This window comes from Triturus cristatus, chromosome 1_1 (genome assembly GCF_964204655.1).
Source record: "Triturus cristatus chromosome 1_1, aTriCri1.1, whole genome shotgun sequence".
In the NCBI taxonomy this organism is placed as follows: Eukaryota; Metazoa; Chordata; class Amphibia; order Caudata; family Salamandridae; genus Triturus; species Triturus cristatus.
Window position 1 is genome coordinate 41,694,292 of NC_140579.1, and position 19,710 is coordinate 41,714,001.

The 19,710-nt window shown below is 44.5% G+C and overlaps 1 protein-coding gene across 1 annotated transcript in view; it reads right to left on the reverse strand.

Moving 5' to 3' along the window:
• Positions 1 to 19,710, reverse strand: part of LOC146869310 (E3 ubiquitin-protein ligase TRIM39-like) — a 254,307-nt gene that overhangs the window by 49,702 nt on the left and 184,895 nt on the right. The window contains exons 8-9 of the mRNA XM_085647166.1: positions 14,276 to 14,302; positions 4,412 to 4,438 (exon numbers count right to left, since the gene is read on the reverse strand). Of these exons, the coding sequence (XP_085503292.1) occupies positions 4,412 to 4,438; positions 14,276 to 14,302 (54 nt within the window). The remainder of the gene's footprint in view (positions 1 to 4,411; positions 4,439 to 14,275; positions 14,303 to 19,710) is intronic.

Genomic DNA, 19,710 nt, shown 5'->3' on the forward strand with positions numbered 1-19,710 from the left:
TGGACTCTCACCTCACCATGAAACTATAGATCAACGCCGTCTTCGCTGCCTGCTTTCACATTCTCCACATGCTCTACAGGATCTTTTGCTGGATCCCCAGCTCATACAGGAAGACTATAACCCAGTACCCCATATTGAGCCTACTCAACTACAGCAATGCTCTCTACACCAGAACCACCAACGAACTCCTCAACTGCCTCAAAATAGTCCAGAACTCAGAGGCGAGACTCATCCTTGACCTTCTCAGAAGATCCAGCATCACCCCTCCCCTCCCCTCAGGAGCTTCCACTGGGTCTCCATCCAGGGAAGATACTTCAAGCTCCTCACTCACACCTACAAAGCCCTCCACAATACCGGGCCCACCTACATCAACAACCGCCTGACCTTCCACTGACCAGAGAGCTCAGGTCCTCCACCCTAGCCTTAGCCTACATCCTACGCGTCCGTTGCAGCCGATGCGGGAGCTTCTCCTTCTCCTACCTCGCCGCCAAGTCCTGGAACGACCTCCCCTTCACGAAATCCTCTTACCCCAACTCACTGACATTGGGGTGGAAGAGTAGACCTTGTCCTGGCTAAGTTCCTTTCTGGAGGACAGAAAACAAGCAATCCAGTTCAAACCCCACCTCTTGGAAGCTAAAGCACTTAAGCACAGAATGCTTTAGGGCTCAGCCCTGAGCCCCACAGTTTTTAATGTATATGTGACACCACTGGCTTACCTAATTGAGTCCTTCGGCATTCAGGTAGTCTCTTATGCAAATGACACGCAACTCCTGTTGACCTATACCAACCATGAGGCAGTGGCCAAAGTCAAATTTACGGCATGTATTACAGCTGTGATGGATTGGTTGAAGGCCAACTCCCTGCAATGCAACCCTGATAAAATGGAGGTTCTGCGATTGGGGAACTACCCAGCTGGTCAGGGCTTCGGCAGCCAGCTTCATTATACCTTGCTCCCTCCCCACCCCCACCACCGGCTGCACTGGCTAAATACCTAGGAGTTCTCATTGACTCAAATCTATCCCCTAAACCCCAGATCTCTGATGTGGTTAAACCCGCCTGCTGGATCCTTAGGGTGCTAAGGATGTTCCTCAAACTGTAGCATGGACAGCCCAGAAGACTGTGGTGGAGGCCTTTATTCTGTCTGAACAAGACTATGTCAACATTCTCTATCTGGGTATCCCAGGTTACCTTATGCAGTGCCTACAAAAGGTTCAAAACATGGCAGTTCTTCTGCTGTTCAATCTTCCTAGACATTCCTCAATCAACTTATACCAAAGTCAGCTACACTGGCTCTAAGTGAATGCAAGAGTCTTCTTTAAGGAACTGACAGTTGAACACTCAGCCTTTTCTACGACCAGCCCAAGAATCCTTCTTAACAGGGTGAAACCCTACCTCCCCAGATGATTCTGCAACAATTGAAAACCCACATGTTTAAGGGATCAGATGCCTTCGACCCTCCCTATTGATTTTGGTCTAGCGTTGGGACACTCTTGTAGTATCTATGCACTCTACAAATCTTTTCATTCATTCAAAGAATTCGACTTCAGGGATCTGCCTTGACAGTAGGCCTTAAGTCTACTTCTCAAATACTGGGGTACCTTCTGATTTCCAGCTTTCACAAAACTCCTAGATGTTAATAGGTGGAGCCATTCTTTATAGGCCGCCTGCCCATAATTCTCAGTTGGTAACTAAGTTATTTGCTTGGCTGTCCCCTTTGGTTTTAAAACATAATCTTTTTTTAATAATCAGTGATTTGAACCTTCATTTCGAAGACATTGAAGACTCTCTATGCAAAATGTTGGAGTATGAGATGCAGAATCATGCAGAATCATCAATTAAAGCATTGGATAAAGGGCCTGGTTCAAAGGGCAGGGCATAACTTAGATATTGATACAACTGAGATTTATTATATTGACCTGAGCCATTGGTTTTGATCACTTCCTAATTATTTTTCGTTTATGCTGCCTATGGCCAGGCCAATAACCCCTGCTTCCACTCCAGTCCCGAAGAGAGCCTGGAGGAAAGCTAATTCTGAGTATTTTACAAGTCATTTCTGTCCCTCAGAGCTGGGAAATTGCACTCCTCTTGAAACATACTTGGAGGATTTTGACTCAGCCATGATTAAGGCATTTGATGGATGTGCCCCTTGGAAGTCAGGCAACTAATCTAGCTCATCCCCATTAGAGAACTGGTATTCTAACGAGCTTAGGTTGGAAAAGAGGAACTGCAAAGCACTAGAGTACCTATGGCCATGCTCAAAGCACTCTGAAGATTGATTGGCTTATAGATCTGTACTGAAGCTTGTCATAATCTGCTCAGAAAGCATAAAAAATATTACTTTGTAAAAAGACTGGAGGAAAATAGTGGTTCCCTGAAAGAACTATTTAAAATTGTAAGGGAATTAGCCAACCCTATAAGTCTAAATCAGACAATCAACTCCTTGGCTGAGCGATGTGAAGGGGTGGCTCAATTTTTTTTTAATGATACAATGGAGAAGATTTATTGGACATTTGAGTTCCAACCTCCTTTAGATAAGATCTCATATGAGCAATTTGGAACTCATGAAAGAGCTGTGGCCAATTTAGGCAACTTTGCGACTTAATTCAGAACAGGCTGAACAGGTCACAGAAGAGGTGAAATCTGGATCGCTCTTTGATCCATGTCCCAATATCATCTTTTCTCGTTTGGCTTCTATACTAACTCTTTTGCTTACCCAGATTTGTAATCTATACTTGAACAATGCAGAATATCCTGCTAGTTGGAAGCAGGCCCTGACTCAACCTTTGGTGAAGAAAGCAGGGATGGATGTTTCCACCCTTTCTAACTATCGTCCAATCTCTTTTTTACCATATATGTCGAAGGTATTTGAAAGGCTAGTTAATGCGCAGCTAATAAATTTCTTGTAAAATAATAACCTACTGGACTCGACACAAACAAGCTTTTAAGGCAGATATAATACTGAGTCCACTTAGACAGTATGAGATCGGAGGTTGATCCGGGGATCCTTTTTGATCTGTCTGCAGCTTTTGACACGGTCTCTCATAGCCAGCAAATAAAGAGATTACATGACAAGAGATTACATGAGACTGGTGTGAATTTGATCGTTTTGCAGTGGCTTGGAACTTTTCTGAATAAAGATCTCAGTCAGTTCACATGGTCCCTTTTAGGTCTATCCCACGGAGGATGTCAGATCTCAACCCACGGTAGCAGTTACACAGGCTGCAGGAATGGTAACAACCACCGCCGGTACTGATAACTGTTCTGGTTCCTTGATTTACCATTATGTACTGTATGTCATCATGAGATTTCAGATGTATATAATTACTCCTGGTTATTTTCTATCTGTATTCTGCATATATAAACTAATAAAGAAATTTTAATTAAAAAAAGAAAGTAATGTACAGTAGATGGTAAATTAAAAAAAAGAAAGTAATGCACAGTAGATGCCAGTTCTTATTCAATACTTGGTAGTGCATTATAGAACCTGACATCCAAGGAAGCAACTATGGGTTTTCCAATGTGCCTAAAATTGAATTAGGAAGCCGAAAGACGTTATACAGGGACTTTGTATGAGTTTTAGTGGTGACTTCCAGGCTGCAGTTGGTCCATGTACAGTGTCTCCAAGAGGCAGAACGATGGAATCGTAACATTATTGGCTGAAGGGACGTAGTTTTGGGTGGGGTGTTATGAATGTATTTTCTATCAAATAGTTCTGTACAGGTGCTTTCAGTTGTGTATGGTGAGGCATCTGTTGGATTTCCTCAAGACATTTTACATACACACAGATAGAAATGCACACACTCTCCCCCTCTGTTTTGAAAGTCTTCAGAAATGTTGATTATTTTACAAAATACCCTTTTTTTCTCACTTAGTACCACTACCAATCTGCATTCCTCTCCCTTTCGGCTGCCCCTTAAGTCCATCTCATGCACCCTCCATGTCTTATAATAAATATATGTTATCATTATATGCCAGTGTGATTGTTTCAAAATATGAAGCTTACACCACCACCCCCAATTTTACTGGCCAAGATATGCCACTGATTGGATGTTGGGACAAAGGTAGGGATTTATTGAGAAAAATATCAAGTCTTTCATCCTTGCTCTTGGTCTGTGGTGTGAGCGAGATGATGGTAGCGAACTGTGTTTTGGATTCATCAAAGCATCATACCGTATGTTGTGCCCACATAACAGTGTTTGTCATGCCCCTTATAAATGAGAATTCATATCCCTGATAAGGAGAGTTTGCAAGGACAGTGAGGAAATGGCCAAGCATAGCCTTTGTGAGGGAGCATACTGTACCCCACATAGGTGAAAATGAAGCAGCTGTGTCTCTTACAGTCATTATGCAAATGAGACAACAGCTGAGTCCCTATATAATGGATGATTTAGAAAGGATTGTTTGTAGTTACCTGCAAAGCGCCTGGGCGTTTCCCAATCTAGGAGAAATACAGAAAAAAACATGTCAATAGGCCTTATACAATAAAATGAACAGATTACAAAAGATTAAATATGAGGGTTTTAAAAACAAAACTATATAGAGTCGGCAGATATTCCCTGCATCAAAATAAGATAAGAAGACATGTTCATGTTCTATAATCAATAAGGTTTCAATTAAGGTTTCAATTGCATTTCCATAGACAGAGAAAACCAATTGGGCTTCACAGGAAACAGCCTGGAAAGTTTTGATAAATTCAAAGGATTTCTTAACCAAATTTAGTCAAATTAACCTTTAAGCATTCAGCATTTAAGCATTATTGTTACAAAGTTAAATTGCTCAAATGCTGATGTTTCGGCATCCAGGAAAAAAGAACATTGACAATTACGAAGTCAAGAATACAAAATATGCAAAAAGTGTGTTCCATAAAGGAAATTCCGTGTTCTAAACTAAACAGGTAAAGGTCAGGAAAGGAGGTACAGTTAGGCGAATAAAGTAAGGTGTCAGGTTCAGAAACCAAATGAAGCCCTCTGATGAGAGAATGTGAATGCTCAGACTCCAATCCTTTACACTCGAGCAGAGGAGATCAACAGAGACAAGAAAGGACTTCTCAGCTCGAAGTCAGCAAACATCTCCTTCAGCATCTCCCCACTAGTCAAAGGAGGACTTAACAATTTCAATACTTTAACAGCATTCGTGCCCATTCCCACACTTTAGAACATTAAGATTTCATCTTATCCTGGGAGTAGGTGAATTGTCTCAGGACAGCACAAAGGCCTACACACTCCAATGTCCTTGGGATGGACAATCTGTTGGGTACAACCGGCTCTTCCCACGAGTCGCTCTCCCATCTTGGCACTAAGTCTTCTTCTTTCAGTGAGAATCTCACTATCAGTTGTCTAATACATAACAATAAGCTATTCACTAGATAGCAAAGGCAGTTTGAGACTGCATCTGCAGTCGAGAAAAACATGATCATGCAAAACAAGCAATATGAAGTAACACGCCTCCAGCCATACTAGGCATGTGACATTTTAAAATGGAAATTAAAAATATAACTAACTTAAGTAGCATAGCTCAGGTGCCGCTCATAGTTGCTAAGTGCAGTCACCTACTACTATTTAGATAATTAATGTGCACAAATTTCCCACTAAATGCATTAATTACGCAAATATAAAATTTAGCTCTTCCAATTTCCTGTTTGATGGATAACAGCTATCACAAAATACACAAATAAAACTTCAGCTCAGCTGAGTTCAGAACCTTGTGTCAAGAGTTTTGCAACTCCTTCATCTCCTCCTTAATCTCTCCTCCATTTCTACTTCTTCCTTCCTTTGTTTCTTCTATCTGCCCTTCCTGTTCTTGTTCTCAGGCATCTGAATTCCTTTTACACAACAAATAAGCAAGCTAAGCCAATGTCAACACTTAAATAGGCCTTACAACTGCACCTAAAAATCCACTACCAATGCTTCCAACTAATTATAGCCAAGACCCCTCTTCCCAGGGTCCCTGGAACACTTTGGCCTCATTACGATGGGACAAAGAAAGATTTTTTAGTCACCTCGTAGGTTTCACTTCCATCTGCCGCATTACAATGAAGGCTGTCGAAAGTGAAACAGGTCAGTCATTCCGATGGGCTCAAGGAGCCTGGCAGCCAGTCGGAGGCCCCACCGTAGTCCATATGGATGGCGTTTCCACCGTCGAGATTATGATGTCGGTTTCCAACAGGCTTTCCATGTCGGGCTTTCCGACATGGAACGCCTGTCAGAAAGCAACTTTGGGGGCCGCTAGCAGGGCCCCCTTCTCCCTGTGGCCTCCGGTTGGGGGCAGAGGGGGCATCTATTGTGCCCTCTCTGTTAATCCTTGCACCCTGTGGCAGGCACCTTATGGTGCCTGCCACAGGGTGCAGGGATTAACAGAAACTCCCATTTCTCTATGGTAGCTTGCTCTAGGGACGGTTTACAGCTGCAGCACAGGCTCCCATAGAGAAAAGGGAGTATGCAACCACACCATGTGCGGTCGCATTGTAATAGCGGTGTCTGGACTGCCGACTGAAGGCTAGGCGGTCCCGAGACCACAACAGTGTTTGATTGCAATAAGGCTCTTTCTGTTTCTAAATCTTCCAATTCAGGTTTCACATCCCAATTTTTTAAAATAAATTGTCTCTTTGCTCTCATCTGGGATATAAGTTCAACACTGCTTCACTTTCAGCATGTTGCAAACAGTTACTTTTCTCAGACAACAAAATATCTAAAGCCAGTCTGTCTTGCTAGACCATAGACCTAATAGCCAATAATTAAAAACAATGCACCTGAAGTACTAGTAGCAGGTTTGTCTCCCACTGTGGAAAACTTTCAAATTTTCTCATCATTCAAGACTACTCCTACATCAGAAATAATAGCTCCAAAAATATCACCTACTAAATACTAACAGTAAATGGTAAAAGACTGTAATGGAGCAACAGTATAACAGTGATAACCCCATCTGAACTTAACTTAAGATGGCTTGATAAACAAAGGGTTAAGAAAGAAGCATCGGATAAACTTTTCAAACAAAATGATATCTGGAGGGTCTGCATGCAGTCCCTGTATGGAAGGCACTTGCTATAGGAACTGATGACCTTTCAAAACTTATGGGTCTAATGATCAGGGTACAGTTTGCACAAGTCTCTGTGTTTCCAACACCTTTCTAGCCGCGCAAGAACACAGAGCTGGAAGGTGTGCAAGGTATCCACTCAAGGGTGTGCTATTCTACACACGTACACTGTTTATTCAGATTACACCTCATGAAATTTGTATCCTGACACATTTTACTATTCCCACTCAAACCAATAGATGGTTTGAGTAGATATATGACATCAGCATTAGAAAATCCACAAACCCCGATCTTTTTAATTTGGCTAGAACTCCAGCCATTCCATGCAAGATGAAATAAAATCAAACTATTAAAAAATGAAGCCAATAAAACCGGACAATTAAATAAACAATATAAAAGGCACACAAATGAAATCAAATAGATACTTCAATAGCAACAAACACTGCCTTAACACATGATGAGGTACCCTTCCCTTTATATGACAACTTATGAAATGATAAACAAATCGTAATATATTTTACAGCAGATAACTTTCTAAAACTAAGTCACTGTCAAAGTTGGATGAATGATGGGACCTTGAAAATGTCTACTAAATGTCTACCAAATAAACAAAGTAGCCCTTACTACGAGCTCGTAAACCACATAAAACAAATAACTATCATTCACAAAAAATAATCATAGACTTTGAGCAAGCCATGATTGAAACCATTTTAAAAGTGTACCCTACCTCCCGCCACATCAAATGGCAGCCACGATCGTAGCGATCCACAAAGAGGGTAAGCCGGCAGATCAGTGCAGCTCTTATAGACCTATTTCCCTCATCAACGTGGAGGCAAGGTTCTGGCAAAGGTACTGGCAGACACGGTGCTATCGGTTATTAAAGACCTAGTGCATGTAGACCAATCAGGGTTTATGCCGGGTAGAAGTACTAGACATAACCTGCGTACGCTTTATGGAGTCCTGCACATGACCGAGGGTGACTTATATCAGCAGGCGGCATTGATGTCTTTAGACGCCTCAATGGCCTTTGACAGTATCGAATGGCCGTACCTCTTCATGGTCCACCAGAGTCTGGGCTTTGGCCCCTCCTTTTGTAGCTGGGTCAGACTCCTATACGAGGGGCCGATGGCGCGAGTGAGGGTGAACGTTACCCGGTCTCGGTCTTTTCAGCTTCGGAGGGGTACGCGGCAGGGGTGCCCTCTTTCCCTGCTTCTATTTGCCATGGCGTTGGAGCCACTGGCTCACTGGGTCAGGAGGGATCCCGAAATCTGGGGACTGCGTGTGCCAAATGACTGGGAGGAGCGTATCTCCTTATACGCAGACGACATTGTACTATACTTGGCACGGCCGTATTACTCTGTAGCACGGGTCCTCCACATCTTCAAGTTGTTTGGTAGCTATTCAGGATACAATATAAACTGGTCAAAGTCGGTGATCTTTCCTCTCTTGGGCCCCCCCCGCCCCCCTCAGGGTTCCACAGAGTTGCGAGGCCCCAGTGGTGGTGGATGGTTTTACATACCTGGGGATATACATCACCAGAGATCAGAAAGTCTTTTTGGCGAGGAACCTGGGGCCTCAGATGAGTCATTTAACAGCCGATGTTAGTCACTGGCGCACGCTACCACTCTCGCTTATGGGACAGGCGGCCCTCTACAAGATGTTGACGCTACGGTGACTCCTCTATGTAATGCAAAACACCCCCTTTCAGATACCACAAATGACTTTCAAGCGCATAGCACAGTAAGTACGGTCCCTGCTGTGGGCAGGGGGGGCGCGCCAAGGAATTGCCTTACATAAGCTGCATAGGGGAGTATTCGATGGGGGGGATCGCAGTACCAGATGTCAGGCTGTACTATTGGGCCTCCCAAATGCAGGTGATCAATGATTGGGTCCATGTAGGAATGGAGGAGCCGGCCAACAGGGTGGATAGGGCGTCGATGTCACAGGGCAACTGTGAATCCCTTCTATACTCCCGGCAGATGCGCCCGGACTGGCCTGAGCATACTAAGGTGGTTGTTCAGTGTTGGAAAGACGCCAATAAACTCCTGGGTTGGACAGGGAGGCTGAAAGGTAGGACTCCGCTTTGGGCAGGTGATCCTCTAAAGGAAGTGGCTACGCTGTCGGGCCTTAAGGGCTGGTGCCTCATTGGCATCGAATACCTCGGAGACGTGTGGAGAGGGAAGGTCCCTCACTCGTTTGAATATCTGCAGAAAGAATATGACATGCATGACTCGCAGTGCTACACGCACCTGCGGCTCCTACATGTTCTGCGCACTCACATCCAACAGGGGGTCTCCATTCCAGAATACTCTCCGCTTGAAGACCGGCTACTGCTGGACCCCATACAGGGGGTGCCTACCTCCACGATATACCACAAACTGATCAATAATCTTCCGGATCCCTTGATATCTCTTAGAGAGGCTTGGGTTGGAGACCTTGGGGTTCTGGATGACGAGGACTGGCAGGAGGCACACCAGAGCCCAAAGGAAGTGGCTATGCGTGTCAGATTCAGATTGGTACAGCTAAAAGTGTTACATCGGGTCTACTATCCTCGCACTCACCTGTTTTCCTGGGGCCGTATCCAGTCAGCGCAGTGCATTAGAGGGTGTGGGGTACCTTTATACACATACTGTGGGAGTGTCCTGAGGTACGCGTGTTCTGGAGGAAAGCCACGGAGGTTATGTCGGAGGTGGTGGGCGAGCCTGTACCGCTAGACCCGAAATGGCTTCTTTTAATGATTCAAGGAGAGACGGACTGGTGTAGATATGTGGTCATATGGCTGGCTTTAGCGGCGGGGGTGGCAAAGCACAACATTGCCAAAAACGGGGGGCCCCAGAGCCCCTCACGATTGAAGACTGGAAGCGAGACCTTGATTGGTGCCAGAGGATGGAGGAAACTGTATAAGAGCAGGAGGTGTATCAAGAAATGGGAAAGGGTGTGGAAGCCATGGCGACGCTACAGAGGACTAGCTCAACCCTTGGTAGTTGGGCTGTGAGCATGCAGGCTTAACTTCAGAGCAAACATAAGGAGACGATGGACGGAGCACTGAAACTTTTCAGACACTCAACCCCAGTCACAGATCAGAAGGCTTAATTTCAGAGACAGGTATAAGCATTTAAAAACCCTAATTGAGTAAATAATTAAGACAACACAAAAAAAACACCAATTTGAAAAAATAGGACTTTTTATCTTTAAAATAACAACAAAACTAAAAGAATCCAATGTAGTGGGGGGGTAAGAACGGGAGGGAAACCAAGTCGTGGTAGTGAGGCTTTTATTGTTCCTAATACACGCCTCCTTCTCGAAGCTAGTCCGATTAGGGAGAGAGGGGATTGTTCTTTCTTAGGGGTTGAGGTCTGTCCTCTTCGGGGCACTGTCTGGTCTTCTTCCCGACGTCGAGGTCGTCGGCTTCCAGGGGACCCCGTGTTTGGAGAAAAAAGAGGAGGAGAACGGGTTTAAGGGTATGGTTGAGAACAAAGTCATGGGGTGGGGAGTGAAGGGACACGGCACACCGTGAAACACGTCTACATGAAAGTGATGGTGCTCAGGGTAGGGTGAAGGTGGGCAGTATAGAGAGGGACCCGGCTAGGATACCGTAAACCTATCCCTCCTCCCAATCCAGCCTGTGAATCGCTCCCGTACCTTAGAAAGCCACGCTCCTCCTGGAGCGTGGCTGGGCGACTCACGGTGCCGTTGGCCTCCTGGCACTCCCTGGGCTCCTGATGATACAGCCGCATTGTCTGGTCTCACTTCGGACGCTGCTTTACCTCCGTAGTACACAACTCTCAGCTCACCAACGCCTTTCTCCTCTCCGGTGTTAGCACACACCGACTTCCTGGTATCGCCTCTCCTTATCGCGCTGAACATGGTGATGTCATCCGGGCGTGGAGTTTCGTTGTGAGAGAATCCCCAATTAAAGGAGCCCTCTCCGTATTCTTCTGAGGTGTCCAGCAGTGGAAGGGACGGTGAACTCCACTCGTCCTGTTGGAGAGAGACAAGAGTGGGGAAGGGGGATGTTGCAGTCCACCAGTCCATATCATTGGGGTAACCCACTGCCGATGACCCCACCTTGTCACACAATGTAGAGAAGCAGAGATAGGATTTTTTAAAAGATTGAGCACTATATAGCACATAGAAACCTATTGCACCTATTGGGACATCTGGTCGCGCTAGACTGGGATAAAATCTAAATTTCAGGTGACCAAGATGGAGCCCTGTCTGGCTACCCCTCGTAGTAGGTCTCAGTCAAAATGTTTACCTTCTGACATAGAAACCTTTCTGGAGCTTTTCTTCCCGGGGTCCCTCAAAGCGTTCTGGCAGCACGGATTCAGTGAGGGTTCGCGGGATTGCCTTACGATGAGCTCCCGGTCAAACCTATGGAAGTCAGACCTCTGGAGCTTTCGAGCAAAACAAACCAAGGATCCAAGCCGGCTCGTGATTAAAGGTGGGCGGCTTGTCTCTGGCAGTTGGTCCAGGTCACATTTCCTAGTTTCGGACTTAAAAACTTTTACAGAGCATTTTCTCCTGGGGTATCTTGATGCTCTTCACCAAGCCAGATTCGGTGAGAGTTCACCGGCTTGCGTTTCGACCAGCTCCCGGGCAAACTCTGGAAGTCGGACCTCTGGAGCTTTTCAGTTGGACAAACCTGAATGGCAGGCCGGCTTGTGGTTGAGGGTTTCCGGCAAGTCGGTCCACTTATGGAGCTTTTTTCCAAACTTGCTCCAAAGTTCTTCAAACTTCTGGAACTTCTTCCTGAAGTTCCTGTGAAGGTCCCAAAGTGTCCAAAATGTATGCTGCCTATGGCCAGGCCAATAACCCCTGCTTCCACTCCAGTCCCGAAGAGAGCCTGGAGGAAAGCTAATTCTGAGTATTTTACAAGTCATTTCTGTCCCTCAGAGCTGGGAAATTGCACTCCTCTTGAAACATACTTGGAGGATTTTGACTCAGCCATGATTAAGGCATTTGATGGATGTGCCCCTTGGAAGTCAGGCAACTAATCTAGCTCATCCCCATTAGAGAACTGGTATTCTAACGAGCTTAGGTTGGAAAAGAGGAACTGCAAAGCACTAGAGTACCTATGGCCATGCTCAAAGCACTCTGAAGATTGATTGGCTTATAGATCTGTACTGAAGCTTGTCATAATCTGCTCAGAAAGCATAAAAAATATTACTTTGTAAAAAGACTGGAGGAAAATAGTGGTTCCCTGAAAGAACTATTTAAAATTGTAAGGGAATTAGCCAACCCTATAAGTCTAAATCAGACAATCAACTCCTTGGCTGAGCGATGTGAAGGGGTGGCTCAATTTTTTTTTAATGATACAATGGAGAAGATTTATTGGACATTTGAGTTCCAACCTCCTTTAGATAAGATCTCATATGAGCAATTTGGAACTCATGAAAGAGCTGTGGCCAATTTAGGCAACTTTGCGACTTAATTCAGAACAGGCTGAACAGGTCACAGAAGAGGTGAAATCTGGATCGCTCTTTGATCCATGTCCCAATATCATCTTTTCTCGTTTGGCTTCTATACTAACTCTTTTGCTTACCCAGATTTGTAATCTATACTTGAACAATGCAGAATATCCTGCTAGTTGGAAGCAGGCCCTGACTCAACCTTTGGTGAAGAAAGCAGGGATGGATGTTTCCACCCTTTCTAACTATCGTCCAATCTCTTTTTTACCATATATGTCGAAGGTATTTGAAAGGCTAGTTAATGCGCAGCTAATAAATTTCTTGTAAAATAATAACCTACTGGACTCGACACAAACAAGCTTTTAAGGCAGATATAATACTGAGTCCACTTAGACAGTATGAGATCGGAGGTTGATCCGGGGATCCTTTTTGATCTGTCTGCAGCTTTTGACACGGTCTCTCATAGCCAGCAAATAAAGAGATTACATGACAAGAGATTACATGAGACTGGTGTGAATTTGATCGTTTTGCAGTGGCTTGGAACTTTTCTGAATAAAGATCTCAGTCAGTTCACATGGTCCCTTTTAGGTCTATCCCACGGAGGATGTCAGATCTCAACCCACGGTAGCAGTTACACAGGCTGCAGGAATGGTAACAACCACCGCCGGTACTGATAACTGTTCTGGTTCCTTGATTTACCATTATGTACTGTATGTCATCATGAGATTTCAGATGTATATAATTACTCCTGGTTATTTTCTATCTGTATTCTGCATATATAAACTAATAAAGAAATTTTAATTAAAAAAAGAAAGTAATGTACAGTAGATGGTAAATTAAAAAAAAGAAAGTAATGCACAGTAGATGCCAGTTCTTATTCAATACTTGGTAGTGCATTATAGAACCTGACATCCAAGGAAGCAACTATGGGTTTTCCAATGTGCCTAAAATTGAATTAGGAAGCCGAAAGACGTTATACAGGGACTTTGTATGAGTTTTAGTGGTGACTTCCAGGCTGCAGTTGGTCCATGTACAGTGTCTCCAAGAGGCAGAACGATGGAATCGTAACATTATTGGCTGAAGGGACGTAGTTTTGGGTGGGGTGTTATGAATGTATTTTCTATCAAATAGTTCTGTACAGGTGCTTTCAGTTGTGTATGGTGAGGCATCTGTTGGATTTCCTCAAGACATTTTACATACACACAGATAGAAATGCACACACTCTCCCCCTCTGTTTTGAAAGTCTTCAGAAATGTTGATTATTTTACAAAATACCCTTTTTTTCTCACTTAGTACCACTACCAATCTGCATTCCTCTCCCTTTCGGCTGCCCCTTAAGTCCATCTCATGCACCCTCCATGTCTTATAATAAATATATGTTATCATTATATGCCAGTGTGATTGTTTCAAAATATGAAGCTTACACCACCACCCCCAATTTTACTGGCCAAGATATGCCACTGATTGGATGTTGGGACAAAGGTAGGGATTTATTGAGAAAAATATCAAGTCTTTCATCCTTGCTCTTGGTCTGTGGTGTGAGCGAGATGATGGTAGCGAACTGTGTTTTGGATTCATCAAAGCATCATACCGTATGTTGTGCCCACATAACAGTGTTTGTCATGCCCCTTATAAATGAGAATTCATATCCCTGATAAGGAGAGTTTGCAAGGACAGTGAGGAAATGGCCAAGCATAGCCTTTGTGAGGGAGCATACTGTACCCCACATAGGTGAAAATGAAGCAGCTGTGTCTCTTACAGTCATTATGCAAATGAGACAACAGCTGAGTCCCTATATAATGGATGATTTAGAAAGGATTGTTTGTAGTTACCTGCAAAGCGCCTGGGCGTTTCCCAATCTAGGAGAAATACAGAAAAAAACATGTCAATAGGCCTTATACAATAAAATGAACAGATTACAAAAGATTAAATATGAGAGTTTTAAAAACAAAACTATATAGAGTCGGCAGATATTCCCTGCATCAAAATAAGATAAGAAGACATGTTCATGTTCTATAATCAATAAGGTTTCAATTAAGGTTTCAATTGCATTTCCATAGACAGAGAAAACCAATTGGGCTTCACAGGAAACAGCCTGGAAAGTTTTGATAAATTCAAAGGATTTCTTAACCAAATTTAGTCAAATTAACCTTTAAGCATTCAGCATTTAAGCATTATTGTTACAAAGTTAAATTGCTCAAATGCTGATGTTTCGGCATCCAGGAAAAAAGAACATTGACAATTACGAAGTCAAGAATACAAAATATGCAAAAAGTGTGTTCCATAAAGGAAATTCCGTGTTCTAAACTAAACAGGTAAAGGTCAGGAAAGGAGGTACAGTTAGGCGAATAAAGTAAGGTGTCAGGTTCAGAAACCAAATGAAGCCCTCTGATGAGAGAATGTGAATGCTCAGACTCCAATCCTTTACACTCGAGCAGAGGAGATCAACAGAGACAAGAAAGGACTTCTCAGCTCGAAGTCAGCAAACATCTCCTTCAGCATCTCCCCACTAGTCAAAGGAGGACTTAACAATTTCAATACTTTAACAGCATTCGTGCCCATTCCCACACTTTAGAACATTAAGATTTCATCTTATCCTGGGAGTAGGTGAATTGTCTCAGGACAGCACAAAGGCCTACACACTCCAATGTCCTTGGGATGGACAATCTGTTGGGTACAACCGGCTCTTCCCACGAGTCGCTCTCCCATCTTGGCACTAAGTCTTCTTCTTTCAGTGAGAATCTCACTATCAGTTGTCTAATACATAACAATAAGCTATTCACTAGATAGCAAAGGCAGTTTGAGACTGCATCTGCAGTCGAGAAAAACATGATCATGCAAAACAAGCAATATGAAGTAACACGCCTCCAGCCATACTAGGCATGTGACATTTTAAAATGGAAATTAAAAATATAACTAACTTAAGTAGCATAGCTCAGGTGCCGCTCATAGTTGCTAAGTGCAGTCACCTATTACTATTTAGATAATTAATGTGCACAAATTTCCCACTAAATGCATTAATTACGCAAATATAAAATTTAGCTCTTCCAATTTCCTGTTTGATGGATAACAGCTATCACAAAATACACAAATAAAACTTCAGCTCAGCTGAGTTCAGAACCTTGTGTCAAGAGTTTTGCAACTCCTTCATCTCCTCCTTAATCTCTCCTCCATTTCTACTTCTTCCTTCCTTTGTTTCTTCTATCTGCCCTTCCTGTTCTTGTTCTCAGGCATCTGAATTCCTTTTACACAACAAATAAGCAAGCTAAGCCAATGTCAACACTTAAATAGGCCTTACAACTGCACCTAAAAATCCACTACCAATGCTTCCAACTAATTATAGCCAAGACCCCTCTTCCCAGGGTCCCTGGAACACTTTGGCCTCATTACGATGGGACAAAGAAAGATTTTTTAGTCACCTCGTAGGTTTCACTTCCATCTGCCGCATTACAATGAAGGCTGTCGAAAGTGAAACAGGTCAGTCATTCCGATGGGCTCAAGGAGCCTGGCAGCCAGTCGGAGGCCCCACCGTAGTCCATATGGATGGCGTTTCCACCGTCGAGATTATGATGTCGGTTTCCAACAGGCTTTCCATGTCGGGCTTTCCGACATGGAACGCCTGTCAGAAAGCAACTTTGGGGGCCGCTAGCAGGGCCCCCGTCTCCCTGTGGCCTCCGGTTGGGGGCAGAGGGGGCATCTATTGTGCCCTCTCTGTTAATCCTTGCACCCTGTGGCAGGCACCTTATGGTGCCTGCCACAGGGTGCAGGGATTAACAGAAACTCCCATTTCTCTATGGTAGCTTGCTCTAGGGACGGTTTACAGCTGCAGCACAGGCTCCCATAGAGAAAAGGGAGTATGCAACCACACCATGTGCGGTCGCATTGTAATAGCGGTGTCTGGACTGCCGACTGAAGGCTAGGCGGTCCCGAGACCACAACAGTGTTTGATTGCAATAAGGCTCTTTCTGTTTCTAAATCTTCCAATTCAGGTTTCACATCCCAATTTTTTAAAATAAATTGTCTCTTTGCTCTCATCTGGGATATAAGTTCAACACTGCTTCACTTTCAGCATGTTGCAAACAGTTACTTTTCTCAGACAACAAAATATCTAAAGCCAGTCTGTCTTGCTAGACCATAGACCTAATAGCCAATAATTAAAAACAATGCACCTGAAGTACTAGTAGCAGGTTTGTCTCCCACTGTGGAAAACTTTCAAATTTTCTCATCATTCAAGACTACTCCTACATCAGAAATAATAGCTCCAAAAATATCACCTACTAAATACTAACAGTAAATGGTAAAAGACTGTAATGGAGCAACAGTATAACAGTGATAACCCCATCTGAACTTAACTTAAGATGGCTTGATAAACAAAGGGTTAAGAAAGAAGCATCGGATAAACTTTTCAAACAAAATGATATCTGGAGGGTCTGCATGCAGTCCCTGTATGGAAGGCACTTGCTATAGGAACTGATGACCTTTCAAAACTTATGGGTCTAATGATCAGGGTACAGTTTGCACAAGTCTCTGTGTTTCCAACACCTTTCTAGCCGCGCAAGAACACAGAGCTGGAAGGTGTGCAAGGTATCCACTCAAGGGTGTGCTATTCTACACACGTACACTGTTTATTCAGATTACACCTCATGAAATTTGTATCCTGACACATTTTACTATTCCCACTCAAACCAATAGATGGTTTGAGTAGATATATGACATCAGCATTAGAAAATCCACAAACCCCGATCTTTTTAATTTGGCTAGAACTCCAGCCATTCCATGCAAGATGAAATAAAATCAAACTATTAAAAAATGAAGCCAATAAAACCGGACAATTAAATAAACAATATAAAAGGCACACAAATGAAATCAAATAGATACTTCAATAGCAACAAACACTGCCTTAACACATGATGAGGTACCCTTCCCTTTATATGACAACTTATGAAATGATAAACAAATCGTAATATATTTTACAGCAGATAACTTTCTAAAACTAAGTCACTGTCAAAGTTGGATGAATGATGGGACCTTGAAAATGTCTACTAAATGTCTACCAAATAAACAAAGTAGCCCTTACTACGAGCTCGTAAACCACATAAAACAAATAACTATCATTCACAAAAAATAATCATAGACTTTGAGCAAGCCATGATTGAAACCATTTTAAAAGTGTACCCTACCTCCCGCCACATCAAATGGCAGCCACGATCGTAGCGATCCACAAAGAGGGTAAGCCGGCAGATCAGTGCAGCTCTTATAGACCTATTTCCCTCATCAACGTGGAGGCAAGGTTCTGGCAAAGGTACTGGCAGACACGGTGCTATCGGTTATTAAAGACCTAGTGCATGTAGACCAATCAGGGTTTATGCCGGGTAGAAGTACTAGACATAACCTGCGTACGCTTTATGGAGTCCTGCACATGACCGAGGGTGACTTATATCAGCAGGCGGCATTGATGTCTTTAGACGCCTCAATGGCCTTTGACAGTATCGAATGGCCGTACCTCTTCATGGTCCACCAGAGTCTGGGCTTTGGCCCCTCCTTTTGTAGCTGGGTCAGACTCCTATACGAGGGGCCGATGGCGCGAGTGAGGGTGAACGTTACCCGGTCTCGGTCTTTTCAGCTTCGGAGGGGTACGCGGCAGGGGTGCCCTCTTTCCCTGCTTCTATTTGCCATGGCGTTGGAGCCACTGGCTCACTGGGTCAGGAGGGATCCCGAAATCTGGGGACTGCGTGTGCCAAATGACTGGGAGGAGCGTATCTCCTTATACGCAGACGACATTGTACTATACTTGGCACGGCCGTATTACTCTGTAGCACGGGTCCTCCACATCTTCAAGTTGTTTGGTAGCTATTCAGGATACAATATAAACTGGTCAAAGTCGGTGATCTTTCCTCTCTTGGGCCCCCCCCGCCCCCCTCAGGGTTCCACAGAGTTGCGAGGCCCCAGTGGTGGTGGATGGTTTTACATACCTGGGGATATACATCACCAGAGATCAGAAAGTCTTTTTGGCGAGGAACCTGGGGCCTCAGATGAGTCATTTAACAGCCGATGTTAGTCACTGGCGCACGCTACCACTCTCGCTTATGGGACAGGCGGCCCTCTACAAGATGTTGACGCTACGGTGACTCCTCTATGTAATGCAAAACACCCCCTTTCAGATACCACAAATGACTTTCAAGCGCATAGCACAGTAAGTACGGTCCCTGCTGTGGGCAGGGGGGGCGCGCCAAGGAATTGCCTTACATAAGCTGCATAGGGGAGTATTCGATGGGGGGGATCGCAGTACCAGATGTCAGGCTGTACTATTGGGCCTCCCAAATGCAGGTGATCAATGATTGGGTCCATGTAGGAATGGAGGAGCCGGCCAACAGGGTGGATAGGGCGTCGATGTCACAGGGCAACTGTGAATCCCTTCTATACTCCCGGCAGATGCGCCCGGACTGGCCTGAGCATACTAAGGTGGTTGTTCAGTGTTGGAAAGACGCCAATAAACTCCTGGGTTGGACAGGGAGGCTGAAAGGTAGGACTCCGCTTTGGGCAGGTGATCCTCTAAAGGAAGTGGCTACGCTGTCGGGCCTTAAGGGCTGGTGCCTCATTGGCATCGAATACCTCGGAGACGTGTGGAGAGGGAAGGTCCCTCACTCGTTTGAATATCTGCAGAAAGAATATGACATGCATGACTCGCAGTGCTACACGCACCTGCGGCTCCTACATGTTCTGCGCACTCACATCCAACAGGGGGTCTCCATTCCAGAATACTCTCCGCTTGAAGACCGGCGACTGCTGGACCCCATACAGGGGGTGCCTACCTCCACGATATACCACAAACTGATCAATAATCTTCCGGATCCCTTGATATCTCTTAGAGAGGCTTGGGTTGGAGACCTTGGGGTTCTGGATGACGAGGACTGGCAGGAGGCACACCAGAGCCCAAAGGAAGTGGCTATGCGTGTCAGATTCAGATTGGTACAGCTAAAAGTGTTACATCGGGTCTACTATCCTCGCACTCACCTGTTTTCCTGGGGCCGTATCCAGTCAGCGCAGTGCATTAGAGGGTGTGGGGTACCTTTATACACATACTGTGGGAGTGTCCTGAGGTACGCGTGTTCTGGAGGAAAGCCACGGAGGTTATGTCGGAGGTGGTGGGCGAGCCTGTACCGCTAGACCCGAAATGGCTTCTTTTAATGATTCAAGGAGAGACGGACTGGTGTAGATATGTGGTCATATGGCTGGCTTTAGCGGCGGGGGTGGCAAAGCACAACAT